At 50.6% G+C, this 23444-nt stretch overlaps 1 protein-coding gene and 1 long non-coding RNA gene across 7 annotated transcripts in view; one reads left to right on the forward strand and one right to left on the reverse strand.

Annotated features, from left to right (window-relative positions):
* Positions 1-23444, reverse strand: part of Kirrel3 (kirre like nephrin family adhesion molecule 3) — a 568427-nt gene that overhangs the window by 28678 nt on the left and 516305 nt on the right. For all 4 annotated transcript variants that reach the window (XM_047517042.1, XM_047517040.1, XM_047517041.1 and 1 more), the window contains exons 6-8: positions 17877-18034; positions 7920-8070; positions 1440-1545 (exon numbers count right to left, since the gene is read on the reverse strand). In XM_047517042.1, the coding sequence (XP_047372998.1) occupies positions 1440-1545; positions 7920-8070; positions 17877-18034 (415 nt within the window). The remainder of the gene's footprint in view (positions 1-1439; positions 1546-7919; positions 8071-17876; positions 18035-23444) is intronic.
* LOC124958697 (uncharacterized) overlaps positions 1-23444 on the forward strand; it is a 54603-nt gene that overhangs the window by 15296 nt on the left and 15863 nt on the right. Inside the window, exon 1 of one of the 3 annotated variants that reach the window (XR_007103931.1) lies at positions 16435-16651. The exons of 1 other annotated variant lie outside the window; for it this stretch is intronic. This is a non-coding gene — a long non-coding RNA (uncharacterized LOC124958697). Of the gene's footprint in view, positions 1-16434; positions 16652-18397; positions 19093-23444 lie in introns of those variants that run through there. One more of the 3 variants, XR_007103933.1, reaches the window with a different exon arrangement.

The raw sequence follows: 23444 nt of genomic DNA on the forward strand, positions 1-23444 counted from the left end.
GTTACACCTGGTATTTTGGGGCCATGAACTTAGAGCTGGGAGCAGACAGGAGAGTGGCCCAGGCTTGGCAGGTCCAGGGTGGAAGTTCAGAGATGGGGAGTCTTGGTTTTTCCTTCTGCATCTTTAAGTCACTTCTGGATAGATGCCAGACCCCAGTCACACCAGATCTGCCTGCTGGACCTGAATGGGCTGCACAATTTCTGGGAGCCAGGGGTCCTCAGCTTGGAAGGGACCCTGAAGGTCATTAATTTTCCTGCATCCAGGGAAGGGAAGGGTTAAATCAGGCAGGGCAGATGGGTTTCCATCCTATTTTAAAATGTCCTCAGGGAGAGCCTTGATGCCCTTCCTGGGTTCCTGGTTCCAGTGCTGCTTAATTATCCACGCTGCGGGGAGCTGTTCCTTATGTGCAACCTGAGTCTCAGCTGCCTCTTTGGCCCATTTCCTTCCCTTCTGCCCGCTGGGGCCGTGCTGCCTCCTGTCTCCCCAGTTTTCCACTTCCCGAGTCCGGCTGCTTTCCTAGACGGGGACCATTAGCATCCTTGGCATTGGCTGAAGCTGCAGCTTAATGACCCAAATCCATGGCAGAGGTGATAACCTGGGCCCTGCCCTGGAGCCTGGGCTGGTGGGAAGGGCTGGGGCTGAGTTAGGGCCTTGGTGAGTTTCACCGAGGAACATACAAAGGAGGTGAGGTGAGCATCCTCAGCCTCACCAGTCTCTGGACTCCTCTGTGGTGATGCACATAGGCGGGGAGGCTCCCGGAGGAGCAGCTCTGTGCCTTCAGAGACCCCATCTGTCAAATGCACGTAAGGAGCCCTCGTTTTATGCCATGTGCTTGCTACATGCTGAGAGCCATGAGACTAAACTGCAGTTCTTGCCTTTAAGAAGCTCTGTCAAGAGGCAGAGATACAAGTGAGTGAAACCCTGTCTCAAAATAAAATAAAAAGGGCTGGGGGAAAAACCTTCTGGGTTCATTCCCTAATACTGAAAAAAAGGCAGAAATAAGCATATAAAAACAATGATGCTTTTATCAGTGCTGTGGAAAGGACACATGGGGACCTTGGGGCCTGTAGGATCCTAAGGTGTCCTCTGGACCCTGAGGGCGAACGAGTACAAACTTACTGACTCTCCTGGTGTGTTTTGACTTTGCTCCTGAGACTTTTTTCCTCTTTTCTGAAATACCGAATAAACAAGCTGTTCAAACAAGAGGGGCCCTGCTTCCTGCCTCCTGTGGAAGAGGCCTGTGTGCTGCAGGAAGGAAAGGAAAAGTCCACCTGGCCCACAGGTGGGTGGCTGTGGGGTTTATTTGATTACAAGGCTATATGGACACCTGCTGTGAGTCATGCGAGTTGGCCACGCATGGACGATAAGCGACATCCTACGTGACAGGCGTGGGGTTGGGGGCCGAGGCCTGGCTGTGCCTCCACAGCAGTGATGCTCACCTGTACTGGGTGACAGCTGGGTTGGCCTTTGCAGAGCAGTGGAATGTGACGACGTTGTCCTCCAGCACCGGCTGTGGTTCCACTGACAGGTTGACAAGTGGGGGGTCTGTGGGGAGAAGGGATTTGTTTGCAGATTGGGGGAAGAATGAGGCAGAAAGACCCTCTGTATGATCAGGAGGTTAAGGCCAGACATCCCACCACTCAGGGGCCCTCAGAATAGCCACCACCCTCATGGTCTTCAGAAAGAGAGGCTCAGCAGGAGGCTTCTACTCCTTGGAGGTGTAAACCTCTTTGGGTCCCGGGGGGAACCTTGGCCCCTCTGTGGATTCAAGGCCTGGTACTGAAGTGAATGTCCTGCAGGGAGCTGCTGATGTTTGGGTCCCAGGAGCATTCTGTCCAGCCTCCAGCTTCTGCACAGAACAAAACACTTCAGGAAGCAGAGGAGAAGCTGGTACAGGGCTTGGGGGAGTGTGCACACCCAGCCCCATTTCAATACCAGCTTTCTGTCTTCAAAATGTCTGTTTGTTTCTCTCTGTGCAAAAGTTCTGGGGCATCTGGTAACTTGAAAGTGGCATTTACACCCTTTCATCAGCATGATCATCTCCGCTGAGTCCTGACTGGTGTCACCAGGCCCTCAGCTCCTGGGGCTGGGGCTATAGTTTTCTCATTTGACACAATAAGAAGCCAGACTCTGAAGTGCTAAATGGTGGGAAGTGGAGGAGACAGAAAATCAGAGAGAGGGAGAGAGAAAGGGAGAGACAGGAACCAGTGACAGTAAGACACAGAGATCTGTGCAGATGGGATGAGAAGCAGGCAGAGTGTCATGCACAGGAAGGAGAGATAAAAACACAGAGGAAGACTGAGACCCAGGACAGACTGACAGAGAGGGACAGACAGACAGAAACAGAGAGGAAGATGGAGAGAGGCAAAGAGACAGGTACAGAGATGAGGGAGGGGAAAGAGAGGGAGAGAGAGACAGAGGGACAGATACAAAGATGAGGGAGAAAGGGACTGATAAATAGGTGGACAGATAGACAGATTGAGAAATGAAGAAGAAGAAAAGGAAACAGAAGCTTAGAGAAGCAGAGAGATGAACACAGACAGACAGACATATTTACAGATGCATAATCACAGGAAAATTTCACACTGAAAGCAGAAGACCAAGGGAGACCCAGCATGCTGAGGCAGAAAATGACAGAGAAACAAATGCTGTTGGGAGGAAGTCCAAACGAAATAACAAGAAAGAGAGAAAAGAGAGGAGGAAAAAGAGACTTGAGAGATGGAAAGATGGAAATGGAGCTTGAGGGGTCTTCAGCAGAGAGGCAGAGGTGGAGATCAGCCCACAAATGGCCTCATGTCAGCCTGGCCCTGTCCAGCTCAGGGGCAGCTGGCTCTGGACCTCCTCCTAAGGTTGGGTCACCCTGCTGCTGGGCTCCCAGTAGCTCCCAGACTCTATCCCCTGAGTCATCAGTGCCCCAAGGGAGGGAAGACCATGAGCCAGTGCTTGTGCTTCTCCCTTGTCATGGCCTGGAGTCCCGGCTGGCTTTCAACTTTAGGCTGAGTTAAAGGGTAGCTCAGTCCCCTTGTGCTAGCCAGCACCCTGGGCTGCTCCCCACCAACACAAAGAGCAAATTGCTGGAAGATCATGAGGATTTGCTAGGGGGTTCAGTCCATTCGCAGATAAAAGAAGAAAGCCAGTTCTGCAGAGGTCATCAAGAACATACTGACCCCTTTGATTCCTTGTGAGAGGCAGCACAGGGAAAAAGATTCCAACCACTGGGGCCAGGCTCCTGGTTGAGGCAGGTGGGGTTCTGAGACTCTCAGAGAGTCACGCACACAGCCCTGCAGCTGCAGACCGAGGCTGGAGGTGAGGTCATTTGACTGCTGACCCCCTGCATGCCAGCGCTCAGGCTGCGTCATGTTTCATTGCCAGTGTGGGGACATGGGGGTTGGGCCTCTGAGGTGTCCACTGGGCTCACTGGGATCTGCAGATGCTGGGGAGAGAACTCCATCATCTGACTAGCAGGTGGTTACCTGTGCTGGGAGCCTATTTTCACAATATCTCCTAGTTCAGGAAGGGGAACCACACATCTGGGAAGCATCTGGTATAGGAGCAGCTGGCCTGCTACTTTTTTTGTGGGCAATTACAAAGTGCTATTGAGAGGTGGGCCCTAGTGGGAGGTCTTTAAGTCATTGGGTGTGTGCTGTTGGTAGGGGGATGCTGTGGGACCCTTTGTCTCTTTTGCTCCCTGGCTATGAAGTGAGCCATCTCACTCTGCCACGTTCTCCTGCCATGATATGCTACCTTGCCACATGTCCAAAGCAACAGGGTCAATAGACCATGGACCCGGAACCTCCAAAACTGTGATTCCAAATCAACCTTTCCTTTTTATAAGTTGATTATCTCAGGCATTTGTTATAGTAGTGAAAAACTGACTAACATAAGTGACTATTTCAACCATTTCAAGTATAATGCAAGTGGTCATAAAGATGCATGTAACAAGGAATAGCCATGAGAACTCTCCTCCCACCTCCCAGGACCCTCTCCTGCTACCCCCCAAATCCTGCATCCTCTCTCAAGCTGCTGCCCACCAGATTCCAGGACGAAACCAAATCAGGTGCCCGATCCTCTTTCCATGCAGGGTTGGCAGCCAAGCTGATCACCTATGGAGACCCAGAGAGGAACCTGCACCTTGCTGTGGGGAAGCATGTCTGAAGACATAGGGGTTTGGCGATTGTCATCTGGATCCAATATGCAGCTGGTCTGTGTCCTCACACGATGAATTCCAATACTGTGAAACCAGCTCTTGTTTGAGGAAGTGAGGGTGTCATTTCAATAGACTGTAGGAGCCCACCATAGAATTTGGGGGAAAATTTGAGGGATGAAAGGCCCATCCCTCATCTGTGTGTCCTTTACAAAGTGTTGGGCCTTTGGGAGGCAGGGGAATGGAGCACTCCTGTTGGAGGACCCTTCTTGCTGCCTGATGTGCCATCACACACCTGCCATTGTCAGTTTGGCATATGAAGGCCTCTCTCCTGTTACCTCTGGTCCTTTTTGCAATATGCTTAGTCCCCAACCTGTCCTGAAGAGCTGCAGGACAGCAGTCCCAGGAGGGCTCCATACGCACCAGTTTTACCTGCACACCTCCACCCCAGACCCAGAGATGCCCATGTCCCTACTCCACTCCTCTCCAGTCTCCTCTAGATGTGCAGGATATGAATTTCCAGGAGTCTGCCAAGCTCCCGAAGTATAAATAGTTTATGTCATATCCAACTATTAAACATGATTTTAATCCCACTTGTGATGTCGGCTGCATAACTTGCAGGAGGGCAGCTTTGATGTAGCTAGTGGAACTGAGATCACATTGAACAGATGTTACAGCTGAGAGTCTGTTAGTGTTTCTATCAGCAACCTGCATGCGTGCGTCTGTGTGTGTGTGTGTGTGTGTTTTCAGAGCAAGTATTACATGGAGGAGGTTCTGGGAAAGAGAAACTTCATGACTCAGTGATTTTATAGCACATCCATTCGAAACTTGGCAGCTGGACACGGAGTCCAGATGTGGCGAGGCTTTGGGGGTGTTAAGCTTTCTCTCCCATTACTCAATCTGGGGGCTTTGTCTTCCGTTGGGTAACATATAAAGACCAAGGGAAACAAACAACAAATGTGCTTTTGCTGAGTTTGGATGCTTCTTGGTTGACTGAGAAAATGAGCAGGTTTGCACAGGCGGCTCTGATCCAGCCCACGATGTCCACGGCAAACAGTCGGACGCTTACAGAATGAACAAATGAATCAATGGAAGAGGAAGGAGGGGGCAGAGGGAGCTGCGGGTGAGGCTGTTCTTTTGCTTGGCAGGCACATACAAACAACCTCTGGCTAGGGGAGATGGAGTACATGTGCAAAAGGATAAATACCTGTCCCCTGTTAGGGCTGGGGGGGGGTCACCTGGGAAGCGGCCGCCACGTACCTGTGACTGTGTGTGTCCTAAGGAATTGGCTATAGTGCTCATAATGAGTTAGGCACAGTGCTGGGGGTTGACACAAATGATTTAATCAAATTCTCACTGCAACCTTAGGAGTAAGTCTGACTATCACCATATATGAATGGGGAAACAGAGGCACGGAGTGAGTAGCCAGGTCAGTGTCACTCAGTAAGTGACAGAACCCGTATTCAAACCAGGAAGAATGTCAAGCCTTAACCTCTACCCTATGCTGCCTCGGATGGGCCCTTCCAGGAAACCAGAGACCTGGGTCCTGAGCCTCACTCTGGCCTCAGCCTGGATGCCTTCCCCTTGATACAGTTGAGATGTTCTTGGAAGCAAAGTCAGGCAGGGCTGAGAGACCTGGAGAGGTCCTTGACATCTTGATGCAGACCCCAGAGCATGTGTAGCCTGGTAAATTGATCCTTTTGCTGGAGTGCATCTAGAGGATGTCTTTGAATAGCCGGGTGGGCTGTTACCATGATGACTCTTTTGTTGCTGGGAGAGGTTCTTTTGGGGTGATGGAGAGTGGCCTGGAGCAGAAACGCTGCTTCTCTTTCCTATCCCTGCCAGGGCCCTGGCTGCTGTCATGGGGGAGCCAGTTAGGTTGTTCGTTTTTACAGAATTCTGTAGCTGGCATAAGTCTCCTGCCCAGGATGGGGGAAGGAAATCAGGGGCCCATGCAGTGGCCACAAATATTAGGGGGCTTCAATGCCTTATATCTCCCCCAGATTAGGCTTTTGTCTAGAAAGAGAGCTCTTCTTCATGGTCAATCCTAGAGCAAGCAAAGATCTTAGGTATCATTGGTCAGATCAGACAAGAAAACCAAGTTAGTGGGGAGTGGGGAGTGAGAAGCTCAGGTCTGCCAAGCTCCTGGGTAGTGGAACTGTTTTGGCTGCTGCACTGTCTGGCTCAATAGAGTCTTGTCTCCTCTCAGAGCTGGGCCTCTGCTCCTTAGCAGAGTTCGCTGGGATGGAAGCAGGTGGTGCTGGGAGACAGGGAAGGACTAAGGCCAAGAAATGGAGGAAACTCAGGTGCCATACTGAAGGAGACCCTTCCTCTCAGGACCCACCCTGTACTTATACCATCAATGTAGGCCTTCCTAAATTTTGTGCCCTAGTTACCTCCCTCTAGCTTCCTGGCCCTAGGCTCTGCAAAAGCTCTGCTGCTCTCAGCTCTCATTAATGAGGACTGAAGAAGCAGCCTTGGGGTGTGCATTGTGGGTTCAAGGGGTTTGTTAGTTGCTGGCAAGGTAGTGAAGATAAGCCCTCCCAAGAATTCCACCATTGTCTTTGGGCACTGGGACCCTCCTGATGTTTAGAACCATTTCTTTCTTCCTCTGGAATCTAAATGAAGTCAGGATGCTGGACAATGAAGGAGGAACTTCTGCTCTCTGGAAGCCCAGACAGACTCTAGAAATCCTAAGGTACAGCCCTTGTGGACTCCAGATCGCTGGGGAGCCACATGGAGCCCAGAATCAAGCAAGAACCCTTAGATGAGTCAGGGCTGTTAGGAAGTGTTTTAAATCATTTCTTTTAAAATGAGTGAAGTACTGAGGAGGATATGAATGCCAGCCTACAACTCCAGCCATGTCACCCAGAGTCTAGGACCAAGAGGTCACCAGCACGCAGTGGCATTATGTTCTATGGCAGGGAGGGCATCTGAGAAGGGAGAAGTCCACCTTTGAAGGCTGATACTTCAACCTACACAAAACTGACCCTGTGAGTAAGGCCTTGATGAGGTCTCCTTGGTTCTTGGGGCTTACAGGAACTTAGGGGGACTTTCAGGAGATCTTTAGAGGTCTCCTTTAGGTGAGTTTTGAAATGTGATGCTGGTGGAGCTTAACAGCATGATATTATTGATATCATTGTAATAGCCACACCTGCCAAAGGCTGGCTGGGAGTGGAGAAGATGGACTCTCAGGGTGGGTTCTGGAAAACTCACCTGCCTGGCCACCCTTGTGGCCTTGGGAAAATTAACCAAACTTTTGATGCTTCAGTTTCCCCAGTCATAGGGACCACAGTCATATTTCCTCCAAGCAGCTGTTATAAAGACTAAATGTGACAATGCATGCAAAGTACGAGCTGACTGAACACCCACCTTCCTCCTCTTCCTCTTAGCCCCTCGACTAACCCTTTCGGGAGAGCAGCTCTGTAGACCCTCTCTAGGGCACAGGGATATGACCCATTCTGGACCCTGAGTCAGCTCCCAGCATTTTTGCCCAGGCTGCCTTTCCAACAGCAAGCCAGTGGGGGCAGTGACTGACTGTTTGTTGATGTGGATATATAGGTGTTAAAATATGACTTGAAGATGTCCTTTGCAGAGAACCCTCATCTGTGCTTCACATGGTAATAAGAACAAGAGAGTCCTTTGTGCCCATTCTCCAAAAATGGCCAATCCACAGAGCTGTCTTGTCCATCCTCTGCCTTCAGATGGCCTCAGTGGTGGGCAGGGGTTCCCATACTGGGCCTGGCCAGACCAGGTGGGGCTGGTCAGTACTCACGCTGGATGTCGATGGTGACTGAAGTCTCCTTCCCCCCAGGGATGGCTTTGTTGGTAGCACGGCACACAATGCTCTGTCCATTCTCTATGTCGCCAGGGGAGATGAAGAGGGTGCTGACGATGCTCTCACGCTTGCCATCTCGAAGCAGGGTCTGGAGGAGGAGGGGGAGAAGGGATAGAAGGCCCCATGTCACTGGGCTGGGTTGACCTGGGTGGCTCAGGCCCCAGTTCAGAGAGAAGTGAGCTGTGATGGAGTTTTGTGTGTGGGTCAGCTCAGGAGACCAGGGTTTTCAGTCTCCATGCAGACCTGGTTGGGGGTAACTTGGCTTCCTGGCATGAGTACTGGGCTGTGGAAAGAAAAAAGAACTAAAAAGATTATTATCATGCACAAAAATCAGACTGGGGGGATTGGGTTGTAGATCAGTGGTAGAGCACTTGCCTAGCATGTGTGAGGCCCTGGGTTCAATTCTCAGCACTACATATAAATAAATAAGTTTAGAAAATAAAGGCCCATTGACAACTTAAAAAAAATTAAAAAAAAAAATTAAACTGGACTTGTAAGCCGAAAGCACAAAATAATTCAGGTTTGATAGCTGGGTGTGGTGGTGCATGCCTTTAATCCCAGCGACTCCATAGGCTGAGGCAGGAGGATCATGAGTTCAAAGCCAGTCTCAGCAATTTAGAGAGGCCCTAAACAACTTAGCGAGACCCTTTCTCTAAATAAAATATAAGAAAGTGCTGAGGATGTGACTGAGTAGTTAAGTGCCCCTGAGTTCAATTCCTGATTTAAAAAAAAACCCCAAAAAACAAAGAACAAAAAAATATAGGATCAGGTCTAATAAAACCAGTCTTTAATTAGGTCCATTATAGAAATGAACTGATATCTTGCCTCTGGTGTCAGGGTGAGTCTTAGGTCTGTGTGGGAAGCAAGGAGATGGTTTGCAATGGGCAGATGCTTGTGGCCCCTGAAAGGTGACAGTCTGAAGATGCAGGTACAGTTTCGGGCATGGAGAAAGGACAGAGCTGGATAGGGATGTAGACAGAATCAATGCACACCCACTCTTTGGCTATTTCCCTATCTAAGCCCTTTCATCTTTTCAAACCATTTCCCTTCCTGATCTCATTAGAGCCTCCACCAAACCATAGCAGGACAGATGTCATTATTTTCCATCTGATTGGCAAAATTGACAGAGGAGATGGAACTTGATCACACTCATGCTTTGTGTTGGTGATGACATAAAGACTAGGGTCCTGCAGTGGGTTGAACTGTATCTGCAAATCCATGTCTACCCAGAACCTTAGAATGTGATCCCATTTAGAAATAGGGTCTTGCAGATTAGTTAGGTACTAATAAATCTCTAAGGATTTAGACATGAGATCTTTCTGGGTTTAGAGAGGTTCCTTCCTAAATCCAATGACCAGTGTCCTTTTGAGAGGAGCAGATGACACAGACTCAGAGGCAACCATGTGAAGACAGAGGCAGAGATTGGAATGATGCTTGCCATAATGTAAGCAGGAGCCACCAGGGCTGGACGAGACAGAAAACCTCTTCCTTAGACATCCGAAAGGCGTGGCCTGCTGAACCCTCGATATCTGACTTGTTGGCCTCTGAAGCTATGAAAGAACAAAGTGCTGCTGTTTTAAGCACCGGATTGTGGTGCTTTGTTATGGCAGCTCTAGGAAACCAAGACAAGTCCTAAAGCCACTGGTCCCCTCTCTTCTGGGGTCATTGTTTTAGCAATGACCTCAGTTCTTTCATTAGGGTTGCTATCCTCTGCCCTCCCCTGTGCCCCTTTCCAGCTACCTCCCTATCAGTTCAGGTCCCACTAAGGGAGTCACAGGCTGGGGAGGGTGTGCTGGTGAGAGGGCCGCTTTACATAGACACTGGAGTCTGTTCAGATTTTGAAGACTTTCTGTCCCATCCCAGGAGGGACTTCACCTTGGAAGGGGTGCTGGAAGCCACCATGTTTTACCCCAATTTGAGCCAGGGGATAGATGACTCCGCCTCCTCAATACATCCCATAACATAACAATGGCGTTGCCTTTCATTCTCATGAGCATTATCTTTATTTTGCGAGAGAAAACTGAGGTCAGCGTGAGTCAGGAACTTGCTGAGCAGAGCACAGACTGGCATTTCAGAATGGGTAACCCCATCCAGCCTCCCTGAGATACAAGAGGTCAGTTACTTGGACCTTACAGGTGGAAACAATTAGTGATTCAGTACTCTGGAGAAGGATGGCTACTGAGGTAGTTAGCAACAACCTGTGAGCTACAGGGATCCAGTCTCAATTTGGGGCAAAGTTTCTGACTTCTGGGATTAGGAGAACCTGGCCTGAGCCTCAGCCTAGACCAATGCATCACTGGGTGCAGGGGTGTACTCCTGTAACCCTAGCAACTTGGGAGGCTGAGGCAGGAGGATTGCAAGTTTGAGGCCAGCCTGGGCAACTTAGTGAGACTGTGACTCAAAACTAAAAAACAACAACAAAAAACAATGCATCCTGCTTTAGGCCATGCCAGACTATGACATTCTAGAGAAAACCTCAGGGCTGTAGCTCTAGACTTTCTCCTACACTGTACACTAGCCAGGACTTGGTGGCCTGAAGACTCTGCACTTTCTTTATTAGGAGGCAATGGTCCTGAAGTGAAGGATGTGGCCAGTCCTAGCAGGCTGAGGGACCAGGCCATGTAGCTCCACAGGACCACAGTCTTCAGGTCAGCTTCTGGGCCAGTGTGCTTGCCTAGAGGTCCAAAAATATGACTGGAGGGTATATAGTTTATCCCTAAACCAAAGCCAGCACCACAGTACCACGCTGGCTTGGGGCTGTTCAGCGAACCTCACTGTGACTATAAATAGCTAAGCGACATTAAGAACAATTTCCTGGATGAAAACAAGACCTGGGGGTGTGGGGTCAGGTGAGGGGAGAAGTGGAGGAGGGGACCTGCATTTCTTCTCACCTCTTTACTTTACTTTACTTTTCTGAGGAGCTAACAAGGGACATTTACATAACTTTGACTTTGCCCCCCCCCCACCTCCACAGTCGCTGGACTCTGGGTGTGGTGGAAGGGAGCCTGTGTGTGGGTGCCCGTGGGAGGGGGCAGGGAGGCTGGGCTCTAATTAGGTCCTCTGACTGCTTCCCCTCCTCCCCAGTCCAGCGTGCTCCTCTGCCTTGGAATGATGATTAATGACATATTTACTGTGTCCGGGCGGGTGCTTTTCTGGGAAATACAAATTTTGGTCCAAGTTGTTTGTTCCACCTAATTAGAGAAAAAGGGAGATGTGTTCATTAAACAAAGGAGAAGGCAAGGAGGAGGCGAGCACTCCAGGGCTACCCCACCCTTGAGGGGGACCCTGGGTCCCTGGGCCCCCACTCTCATGGGAACTCAGCCTGGACAGCAGGTCCAGGGAGGAAGGTCAGGTCTGCTGGCCTTAGGTTGATCGTGGGGAGGGAGTCTGGAAGGGACCCTGTTAGGTAGGGACTTGAGCGGCTACGTGGAAGGGAGCAAAACGACTGAGGCAGCGGGCAGCGGGCCAAAGAGAGACCAATCAAACACGGACACATAAACCCCACTGACCCTTACGTCCACCTATCACTCAGCTGGGCCCCCGCCTATTCTGGCCTATAAAGACCCTGAGCAGCCAGGGCCATGTGCGATTTTTGGCTTTCCACCCTGATCTGGGGGCCTGGGAATTTCGCCCGAGAGCCAAATTCCAATAAAGCTTGCTTTGACCCTTTCTGTCTGCTTTTCTTTGGCCACCAGCCCTCGCTCTCGAGCTTACAGACCCCTCCAGGATAGAGGACTGAGCCAGCCGCGGTGTGAAGCTGGTGCCTGGGCCTACGGTACCCAGGTTTTTCTCCTTCCCTCTTTGCTTCCTGATCTTCTCACCTCTCCTGTCTTCTTTCTTTTCTTTTGCTTCATTTCTCTTTTACAAATCTCCCCTGATTGGCACTTTTCTCATATGCAAATGAAGTCTTGGGACTTGGTGGCTTTGAAGGTGTCTTCCAGGTGGAACATTCTATCATTTGCTGATTCTCCTCACAGCCTACTCTCCCACCTCTTCCAGCCCTGTGCCCCTCACCTCCTCCTCCTCTATCTCTTCCCATCACCGAACTTGCTCTAGGGACACTCCTCAGGCACTGAGCCCCCCACCTCGGGCTTCAGAAACCTCCACTAGCATGCAAATCTGCTGGGGGTGGGGGGTGAATTATTAATGGCAAGTCACTAGCTTCTGGGGCCACCGCCTCCCTTCAAGGCCTCCCTCCAGCTTCATGGGTGCTAATGTGCTGCCAGTCTCCAGCCTCCTAGGTACCCTGACTGATTTGTGTTACTGTAATGACAGTTCCTGGGGGTTCAAGTGCGTGTGCAAATATGGACCTGGTTGGCACATTTGCGGCACATATACCATGCAGAACACATATGGTGTGCCCAGGAATGAGCATACCAGGGTGTATTTCTTCGAGGCTGGGTTTCTATCCCTCATCTGTCTGTGTACACGTACCTATGCACCCGCCCTCCCATTGATCCATCCCTGAGGCCACCCAGCAGACATTTATCTCTCTGGTTTCCCTGCAGTGATCTGGGATGCTGGACTGTGGGGGCAAAGTATACCCTTGCGGCAGTTGCCCAGCGTGGCTGGCAGTGGCTGCTGTGCTCCTTGCAAAGCCCCCAGGCCTCCCAATGGGCAGTGGAGAGTCTAACTGAGCCCTTAGAGATGGGCGGCTTGGAGGAAATGCAGTGTGTGGGTGTCCTAGCCCTGGTACTAAATCTGGGCTGCTCATTGATATGCAAACTGCCTGGAGAGGCCCTGAGCAGGCCTGATTGCCTGGCAACAGGGCCTTCTCTTTTCTCCCTCCCGACTCACATCCCCCACCTGCTGTGTCCCTTTTTTTTTTTTTTTTTTTTTTTTTTTTAAATCATCCCTTTCCTGGGTTATAGCTGCTTGGGGATCCATGTAGGCCTGTTGTCACTTGCACTGAATATGTATGGGTAAGGTACAGAACTGCACAGTGCCATTTGTCCCCGACCCTGCATCCAGACTTGTGCCCTCGAGCCAGAAGGGACACTTTTCACAGAGAAGGCCAGGATAAGTGGCTGCCGCATGACGTGGGTGGGTTAGAGGCTCTAGGCTCTATGCTAGACAGATGGGAAACAGGGAGATGGAGTGACCAGTGGGGAGTGTTGCTTAATGGAGAGTGAGGGCCCTGGGGGCTTCGAGCCTTCACCCCTTTTCTGAGCAGGGGCCCCTGATCTCTTCTTCCACATGGAGACAGTGGAGGCCAGTGGTGGGTAGGCCAGTGGCCTCCTGGGGCAGGCAGGCAGCTTGAAGCTGGAGGAAACAGAGAGGTACCGCTGGAAGACGGTGCCTAAGGTCAAGCAGACCGCCAGCCTGGCTGGCCCCCAAACCAGGTCAAGGCCTGTCCTCTACCTGGGGAACAGCAAGTGGGGCAGGAAGCTAACTCCTGGAGAATGGGGGGAGGTTTTCCTCTGGGCTTAGCCCATTCTCTTCCCTCCTTTCCTATCACTTGTTCTTTTTTTTTTTTTTAATTTTTAAATTTTTTTTGGTATATATTGGTTGTAGATGGACACAATACCTTTATTTTATTTAGTTTTATGTGGTGCTGAGGATCGAACCCAGTGCCTCGCACGTGCTAGGCAAGCACTCTACCGTTGAGCTATGGCCTCAGCGCTCCCATCACCTGTTCTTCCTCCAGGATTGTGGATCTGCTGGCTTTCCACATGAAGGCCATGTGACCTTCTGATATCAGACCCTGAGAAGCAGGAGGAAAAAGGAAGGAGCCCGCCTGACCCAGATGCCTAGGACTAGGAATTTTGGAGGAGACATGGAGAGTGCCAAAGGCCCTGCCCAGACACGTAGCTTATTTCAACCCCAGACCACAGGAGAAACATCACCAGTCTGGGTTGGGTGAAGGGCCAGAGGATCTTCTTTTCCGAGGACTCCTCCTAGTGTCCTGCAGGGGCCTAGTGAAGCCAGAATTAAGGACAAGTAGTTAGTGTAGAAATAGGAAATCGGGTCAATTCGAGGAAATGAAGCCATGAAGCCATCTGCCTCTGGAAGCTGGAGACTGCCCCTGGAAGAATGGAATATCAAGGATCTCCAGAGCCCATTGATTACCAAATTTACCTGCCTTTATCAAGGAGTGCAAGCAAGGAGCTGCTAATTAATGCCCCCTGGGCCCTTGCCTGCCTGAATCACCTTGGCCCTCTCCCTGCCCATGGCTTCTCACTTAATGCAAAACCAGGCCTAGTCACGTAGGCAGGAAGGAGAGATAAGGGGGAAAGAACTGGAGAACAAAAGAAACCCTAACCTATAAAAGATGGAGGGTGCGCTCACTTCTTGGAACTTTTAGAACATCAGCCATGGCCCCCTTCTTCCTGCCGGGAGAAGTCTGTATTATTACCTTTAAATAAAACCTGCTTAATATGCTTGCCTTGGCGTGCTTCTCTAGTGTTCAATCTTCAACACTAGAAGGAGCAGAACTCGTCACCGGTAAACGGCGGTATCACTAGTGTCCTGCAGGGATGAGACCCTTCCTTCCCCTGCTGGTCACATGGTAGAAGAGCAGAATTGACTAGCAATCTGGAGACTTTGAAGCCAGGGCTGGTTTTTATGAAAGTGAAACCAAATATCATAACTGTGATTTTTATAGCTGTCTGACCTTCAGAGCTGGAGAACTGGGGTTGGGGGATGCAGGCTCCAGGGAAAGGGGGACCACAATACTCCAAATATTTATAGAGCCCTTACTTCATGCCATGCTCTTTACAAGTTCTTCTCAATGCATACTTTAAGTCCATCAGCAGCATAACAGGTGTTTGTGATTATTATCATCCCCATTTTTCAGTTGGGGAAACTGAGACAGAGAGCTTAAGGCAACATAATATGTGATGGAGCCCAGGTTTGAACCCAGGTCTGTAGGACTCGGTGGCCTGTTCTACTCTGACACTGACACAGCATCTAGGCAATGCAGGTGTCCAGGTGGATCCCAGGGCCTGTGAAGGTCCAGTGAAGGACAGGTGATAGTCCAAAAAGCTGGGTTTACTGTTAACTTACTCTGTCCAATCCTTAAAACCATTCTTTGACTTGGGATGGGTGCTGTTGTTGCATTTATGGTACAGATGAGGTACAGGGAGGTTAGAAGGTGGCAGAGCCTGGATTCAAATTCAGACCACCCAGCTCCTGTGCCCACTGGCTTAATAAAACCCATGTGACAAATGCTAAGGGCTTCAGACTGGAAAGCTGCCAGGTTGCCCTGAGGGATCTTTTCTGTGAACCTTGACGCCTGCTTGGTTTTTGTGTACTTCTCTCTCTCTCTCTCTCTCTCTCTCTCTCATTTGTTGAGCCCCAACCCCTCCTCTGGAGCTGCTCTGCCTTTGGAAATCAGACATACTGTTTGGTCTATGATGGTCCTCGAAGTTCTTAAGACCCCAGGAGGGAAGAGAGTCAGGCGTTGGTGGGGAGCAGGGGGAGGGCACTCTGACGCCCCTAAAGCCTGCTCCACATGACCCCTGCTGAACTGTCCACCTCTCTCAGCTTGCTCTAAATCATAGATCTGCAGCTTGCCAGAACTAGAGCACCTTTCCAGGGCATCTGATCCAACCCTTTATTTTGTAGATGAGGAACTGAGCCCAGGGAGTGAGTTTCCTGGGGTTACAGCAAGGAGTGAACCTGGCCCTGCTGCCTCCTACTGCCATTCCCTTTGTTGGATTCTGTATGGGGGTGGACTGGGGCAGAGGGTGGTCATGGGGCAGGTCCTACAGGGTGACCCTTACCTCTCTCTTCACCAGATGAAGAGAGATGCAAGGTTTTTGCAGGACACAAACCCTGGGAGGGCCAGGCTGGCCCAGCTTCAGGGAGGGACTGAACCAGCACCCACACTGGAAGAAACACCCCTTCCCTTTCTTCCCATCCTCCTCTGGATGATCTATTTCCTGTGTCATATTTTTGTATTTCACAATATAATAGGGTGGCTCCAGCCCAGGATGTGAACAGAGGATTTATCTCCCAAGAGGCAGCTTCCTCCTGGATGGACTTGTGCCCAGGAGAAGGCATTGGTCCTGGGATCTGGCTGCTGGCTCTGAGTGGCAGCCAAGCTTTGATCAGCAGCCCTGGCATGAACCTTTGGCAGGGTAGTCTGTTTTGAATGGGAAGGACATATTCTCAGAGGAGAGACAGCCTTGCCTCACATCCTCTGCTGATGGCAAAAGCCTTTCTTCTCTTTCCAGGATCCATGAAAAGGAGCCAGGGGTGGGCTGGGTCTGGGGAGCAAGCTGAGCACCTCTTCCCTCTCAGAGGTTGTGGAGGAGAGCACTGGAGTTCTGAGAGCTTCAGAGCCCAGAGACCATGGACCCTCACACAGCTTCTGGGTGGGCTTGTGGGATAGTTGCCCATCTGTTGAAGGCTGTCCTGGGAAGAACCTAGGAAAGAGACAGGCCTGGGTGTCAGGAGACCATGGCTTCATCCTGACACTGCTCACTGGACAGCTGAGAAGAGGAAGAAATTCCTTGCAATTTTCTGTCCCTAGATAGAAGAGCTTAGACCACCCCCTCCTCTAAGGTCCCCTTCATCTAAAAGGTTTGGTTTAAAAAAGTACTTAGGATTTTACTTTTATTCAGGTACAGTGAGGTCAACAGAAGAGGAGTCCACTGCCATTGAATAGAAAGTTTATTACTCACAGTTCCCAAGAGGAAGGAGCACGTCATGGCACAACATGCCAGGTAGGGTCACATGGGGGAGATCCAGGGTCAGTCAGGGGCAGAGGGAGGGAGGGGAGCTGAACCTGGTCATGGCTTGTGTGGGAAGGAACGGGTCAGGCAGGGTAGGCAGCTGAGCAGGTTTAGGTTTGGACAGCTTGAATAACTTCAGTGAGTCTGGGCTGCACTCGTTACCCGAATGAAAATCAAATCCCAAGTACTTTTTAAAAAATAGCTCCTATGGGTTTTAAAAAATAGCCCCTAAGTCAGGAACCTTGGACAGGGCAGAAACTGCTTTACCTGGCAGCCCTCGGGAAGGGATGTGATCCTGCCAAGTGTGACAGTGTTTTGACAGTTTGGGGCTCCACAGGCCCTGGCAGGGCTGCCCCTCCTAGGGTTAGCTAACTCTCAGAGAGAGCAAACAATTTCCTTTGATATTCAGACCAGCCAATCCTGAGTCTAGGATGCCCAGTTAAATTTGAATTTCAGATACACAATGCATTATTTTTCAGCATAATTATCAGTCATTATTACATTCCATGCAATATTTATTTAGGACATAATATGACTAAAATTTTACTTTTGTTTTTCTAAAATTTAAATTTAATTAGGCACTTTTTCTGAGTCCATTCAGGTTGCTATAACAAAATACCATAAACTAGGTGGCTTGTAAACTACAGAAACTTATTTCTGAGACTTCTGTAGGCTGCAGAGTATAGAGAGGGCCAGACACACGGTTCCTGTATGGTGGCTTTCTCACTGTGACCGCACATGGTGGAAAGGACAAGAGATACCCCTTGGGTCTCTTATAAGGGCACCAGTCCTATTCATAAGGGTCCCACCTTCATGACCTAGTCACCTCTAAAAGGCACCCCCCCTTCCTAAGCTATCCCTTGGCAGTAGGATTTCAACCTATGAGCTTTGCAGGACCAGCTTGGCAGCACTAGGTTCTAGTCACTTCTGTCCATGAGTCTCCTCTTCTGACCAGACCCTATTCTAGGGTTTTACCTTGTCCAGCAGTTACTCTAGGAAAGAGAGAGACAGACAGACAAACTAATGGGGGTGGGGGGACATGGTGTGAGAGAGAAAAAGTGACATACAGTGAGACAGAAAAAGATGCTGAGAGAGAGAGATATATAAGGAGGGAGAGAAACAGTGACAGAGAGGGAGCTGCAGAGAGACAGGGAGAGCTGTCCTCTCTGCAGAGGGTCCCTCTGGGCCCTCCCTGTCCTCCCCCCACCCGGCTTACCTTGGAGTAGGTGGCCCCGTTGATGACTTCTCCCTTTCGAAGCCAGATGATGGAGGCAGCTGGCTTGGCGTTGTCTGCGTGGCAGGTGAGGTTGAGAGGGTCCCCCGCCCGCAGGCTGATCACAGGCCCCCCTAGGATCACGGGGTCATCGGGTGGCACTGCGGGAAGAGGAGCAGAGAAGTTAGGCTGGGGGCCGCCCCTCCTCCTTCCCTCAGGATGACTGGCTGGGCTGAGTGGGTCTTGTGGAGAGGATGAGAGACAATGATTAACCAAATCATCAACAAAATCCCATGTATTATAACAATAATTGCAACAACAGCACTGGATCCTGACACATGCATATCTGCAGAAGATGTGTCGGTTCATCATCTGGTTCATGTTGAGCACGTGAGGGGACGGGGCAGGTGTTGGTCCTTAGCCTTTCAGATTGGGAAGCAGATCTGTGTGGCCCAGACAATATCGGTGGTTTCTTTCTTTTTAATTTCTTTTTTTTTTTAAATAGAGCGCTGTCACACCTGTCTTCTGATTTAGTCCTCACAACAGTCTTTCAAGGCAAACACTATTATCCCAATTACACAGATCTAGGAACTGAGGCTCAGCAGGATTAAGCGACTTGCTCAAGATCACACAGCAAATGCCAATACATGGCAGAGCCAGGACTGGAAGCTGGGTCCTGACACCTGGAGTTCAGGTTGGTCCCTCCCCTAGTGAGGGACAGGTGACAAGGTGATGCTTCAGAGTGAAGACAGCTCTTCAGAATGCTGTGAAGCCCTAGCATTGGCTGAGCATCCCCAGAGTCAGGATGAGTCTCTCCTGCCCTGAACTTTCCACTATGCATGGTAGAATGATTGGTGACTGGAGGTCCCTGCCAAGGGACCTGGAGTGCCAGGAGGAGAGGGCATTGGAATGCCCCTCTGTGAAGCAGAGTCCCTGTGCTCAACAGACATTTGCTAACTCTGATGAATCACACCTTTGATCTCCATGATGATCATGGTTTGTTACAATGGTAGACCCTTAGGATTTAGAGAAGAGGCCCAGAGAAGTCAAGTGACTTGTCTAAGGACACAAAGCCTCTTTCACTGTGCTTATGGACACACTGAGCGTCTCAGAACTCTATTGCTCCCTGGACAAGACACAGAAAGGGAAGGGCTCATTGGAGACCACCTGTGACCACTGTCTCTTGAGGAACCTGTCTCCTTTCCACTGGGAGAACTAGGTGAGTTAGCTCTGGAGTCTAGGAGGGGCTCAGGGTCTCCCCTGACACACTGGAGGTGTGAGCTGTGTGTGTGCTCAGTGAATGAGGGGTAAGTAGATGACTGAGGCTTGGGGACCTAGCACAAAGGGTCTTTTTGCTCAGTTGTTAGAGGACGTCCATCCTTCCATCTAGACTCTGTGAGTCTGTGCTTGTGGTTATGGACCTGGGAGTTCTACGTAGGGGACTCTGTTTTCCAGTATCAGTCCTCAGGGTGGCTCCCAGAATCTGCCCGCCTGCCGTGTCTTCCTGGGGCATCTCCCTTCCAACCACCAACCATCGGTCCTTCTTTTAGTCAACTCTGGCTTCTCTAAAACCTCTGAGAGGGCCCCACCTGGGGCCAGATCGGTACCCAAAGCATCAAACCTTCAGGTTGGTGTTCTACCTGCTTCCTGCCTGGCCTTGGAAGAGGACTGACCTGGCACTAAGAACTCAGCAGTGACATTTCTTGAGGAAAACCAACCCCAAAGGGCTTCCAAGATGGGACCATTGATCCCATGGTAGCCAGTCCAGGACTAGAATGATCCTGGCCCAGGGAGGAAGTCAGCCTAGTCCAACCCTGCCTGGTCCTGGGTTCTCAAGCCAGACCTCCCCAGGGGGCCCTGGAGCTGCCAGGTTCAGAGGAAGCAGGCGGGTGTGGGCAGGACAATGAAGACAGCCGAGCTCGCCCACCCCAAACCTCTCATTAGCACCCAAGGCCTCCTTGGTGTGGGTGTGGTCGGAGAGCAGCCAGGAGGCTAATGAGGACTTTCCATCAATGGCTGTGGACTAGCTGCCCAGCAGAGGGACTTCATCTGCCTGCAGTGGGGCGGGTCCTTCCAGCAGGGAGAGCAGGGTCTTGGAGAAGATTGCCAGCCTTCATCCTTCACAAGGCTGGGGTCATTGCCCTTTCTATCTGTGTGGCGCCACCCTGCCTCCACTGGGCGCCCTCAGGGGAAGTCAGACCTGAGCTGCTGTTGGCCAGGAGAATCGGATAGAGCCACCTGGAAAGAGTCACAGTATGAACTGGCCCAGCCTCTTCTCCTCAGCCTCCCCAGTGATGAACCAAGAGATGTGGGTTTGAGGAAGAGGACCAGAAGGCTGGTCCCTCCCTGTGTTAGTTTTCTTGGGTGTGAAATGTGAAAGTTCAACAGAGGATGTGGGAAGTTCTCTCCAGCACTGACAGCTGTTGGGTTTGAGATGGGTTTGCAGGAGTGGCTGTCCATTAGACTGTTCTAGGGAGGTTTCAAAAATCCTGTTACCAGGTTGCACCCTGACCAACTTTTGTTTTGGTACTGGAAATTGAACCACTGAGTCACATCCTCAGTCCTTTTTTTTTTTTTTATTTTTTACTTAGAAACAGGGTCTCACTGAGTTGCTGAGGCTGGCTTTGAACTCATAATCCTCCGCCTCAGCCTCCTGAGCTACTGGAGTTACAGGTGTGTGCCACCACACACTGCATTAGGAATTTTTAAAATTCCTAACTATGTTCCCAGGATCCACATGTGTGACCTTGTTTGAGAACCAGTCTTCTCTGGGCTTTTTGCTCAGGTGCAAGGAACCAGTACTACTCTGATGGAGGTGTAAAGGCTGGTGGGGAGGGGTCTTCCCCCAAAACCCATGTGGTGAGGCCTCAGTCATTTCTTCTTGCTTCTCTAGTGTTGTGTTTCGGGGATATTGGATTAGAGGGAGTGTGGATGAGGGAGAAGGGAGTGGGGCTGTTGTGGGAGTTCTCAGGAGAACACACACACACATTCACACACACAAACATCCACCCTCAGAATGGGTCCTGATTACATCTTCCCAAATAAGTGGTTATCATGCTGGTTATTCATGTAGCCATGCATTATTGATTGGCCTTCGCCTCACTGCACACCAGATGGGGGTAGGAGGGTGTGGGTGGGGGCTGGGGTGGGTGGGGGTGGGGATGGGTGAGGAAGGAGGATGTTTAGGGACCAGCCTGCTGAATAGAAATCAACAGTCACTCTTGGCAGCTGTAGCTCAGATGGTGGTGATGTGGGGCCGACTCATTACCTCTCCATTCAGACTGGGGCCCAGGGCTGGGGCAGCTGGGAGGGGAGGAAGTCTCGGAGCAACCGGAGCCTGGAGATGCATTATTCATACACCCCCCTCCCAGGATTGGTTATTATCCTGAACCACTATAGAGTTTGGTCTCCTAATTTTTAATCACAAGGAAGGTGGAAGCGTTAGCCTTTTTGTGATTAATCCGGAGATAAAAATAGTTGACTGTTTTGGTGTTGTGCTTATTGTCAGTCAGGAAGAAAAATTGCATTAACTGTTGGGGGACAGAGGCCTGGGGAAGACCTGAGCATATCTCAGGCAGAGTGCATGGCCGGAGCTGGACTTCGGCCCTGGAGGAGGCTGCAACCGTGCCTCAGACAGGCTAGCATGAGGGAGACTATAGCACGCAGCCGGTTCCTGGGGCACTGCTTAGGAAAGGAACAAACCTTTCCAACGAAGAGTCTATCATCACGGGGGTGGTGGCTCTTTGCAGTTTACTGTCCTATCATCTAGGATTTGGGCAGTAGCTGAGGGTTCCATCCCTGCTCTTCCCCTCCCTGATACCTGCTCTGTGGTGGGCAATGTGGGGTATCTGTCCCTCTCCCACTGTATGCAGGGAGCCCTTGAAGGCTTTCCATGAGCTCTGCGGCCAAGCACAAGGGGGTCCCTGTGGAAGGGTGGGGTGAGGAGACACCACACAGCTCAGTTCTTCACTGACAGAGATGGAAACTGAGACCAGATAGCACAAGGGGCTGGCCCAAAGTGAGTGAGGTTGAAGAAGGATGTATCCTGGCTCCGACCAGGGAGGTAAAGCTTTCATCTATTTGGTGAACTAAGGTTCCCTCTTCCTTTCTACTTGAACAAGAATCTGTAGCTAAAATTGTCTGAAACTATCACCCAGTTCTAAAGTTCTAAGGAGTGCTCCCATGAAGACCTTGGACATCAGCATGTGGTGGCATGCTGGACATGGTGTAGGACAATGACTAGACAGAGGGCTGGAGTCAGAGGCCTTATGCTCTGTTCTGGATTGCTGTCCACTCACTGCCTCTGTGCTCAGGTCAAGCTCATTGACTTGTTGACCAACCTTGACTGAGCAGCCTGGAAGACTCTCTTGGGACAACACCACAGGTTTCTTCCAGAGTTCACCTGGTCACTCAGGTGAAGCCCTGGCTGGGCTTTCAGGAATTCCTCAGATGCTCTGACAGCTCAGATGTTGGGTTTCCACAGAAGGCCCCTCTGGGACACAACTGCTTCATGAATCAGTAGTACTGACAGGGCAGCTGGAGTGTCTAAGAGGTCAGTCTGATCATCCTCCTGCCCTAAGACAGCACAGTGGGGAAACTTACAGATGCTTAGCCCTCTGCAGAGCAGGCCTGGGTCTCCAACCAACTAACAGTGCATTTTCCACAAAGCATGTGCTTATTAAAAACCAGAATCCAACAGGATCCTGCTCTGCTTTGAGGGCTCCCCACTGCACTTGGAATGTAACTTGAACTTGGTGCTGCCTGCAAGTATCCATAACCATGGCCCTTGCTGCCCGCTGGACATCAGTTTGTTCCACCTGCTACTTGCTTCCCAGGTCCTGGCCCCATCAGCTCTGCTGTCTGCTGAACAAGCCAATCTCCTTCTTTGCACAGGGCCTTCCCTCACTGTCTGTCTGGAATGCTCTTTTCTGTCTTTGCTCTGCTGGCTTCTTCCTGTCCATCAGGATGTATCTTCAATGTTACCTTCTCAGAGAGGACTTCCCTGTTATAGCCCCTTGATGTTTCTCCATTATACCACCCCACCTCATCTCCCCCATTACTGACTTTATTTCTTGATACCTCTTAGTAAAGAGGAGAACAAAGACTTTATCTGTTTTGGTCATTGTGACATTGCTCTGCCTAGATCAGTCACTACCTGGCACTTAGTAGGTGCTCAATAAATGTTTTCAAATAAATGAAAAATCCTTAGCAGATATTATATCCTTAGCCACAGATGTTGGCTTCTGAAGTCAGCGCTTTTTGTACTGTGTGTGTGTGTGCGTGTGTGTGTGTGTGTGGTGTGTGTGGTGTGTGTGTGTGTGTGTGTGTGTGTGTGTGTAGGGTACATGTGGGGGTGGGATGAGTGAGTGTTGGAGGGAGTAGTGGACAAAGGGGAGGCACCTCCTAGACTTGACTGGGAATGCTATGCTGGAACTATCTGGTGTGGCACTGGGACCCTTCCTGGGGAGAGGGAAGCCAGGGCTGGGGAGGGTTTGGTGCAGGAACTGGGGTTGGTTCTCAGCAGCACCAACCTTCTTGGTAGGAGAGGAACCCTAGTCTGATTTGCCTGGG

Source organism: Sciurus carolinensis, chromosome 11 (genome assembly GCF_902686445.1).
Source record: "Sciurus carolinensis chromosome 11, mSciCar1.2, whole genome shotgun sequence".
NCBI classification, from domain to species: Eukaryota; Metazoa; Chordata; class Mammalia; order Rodentia; family Sciuridae; genus Sciurus; species Sciurus carolinensis.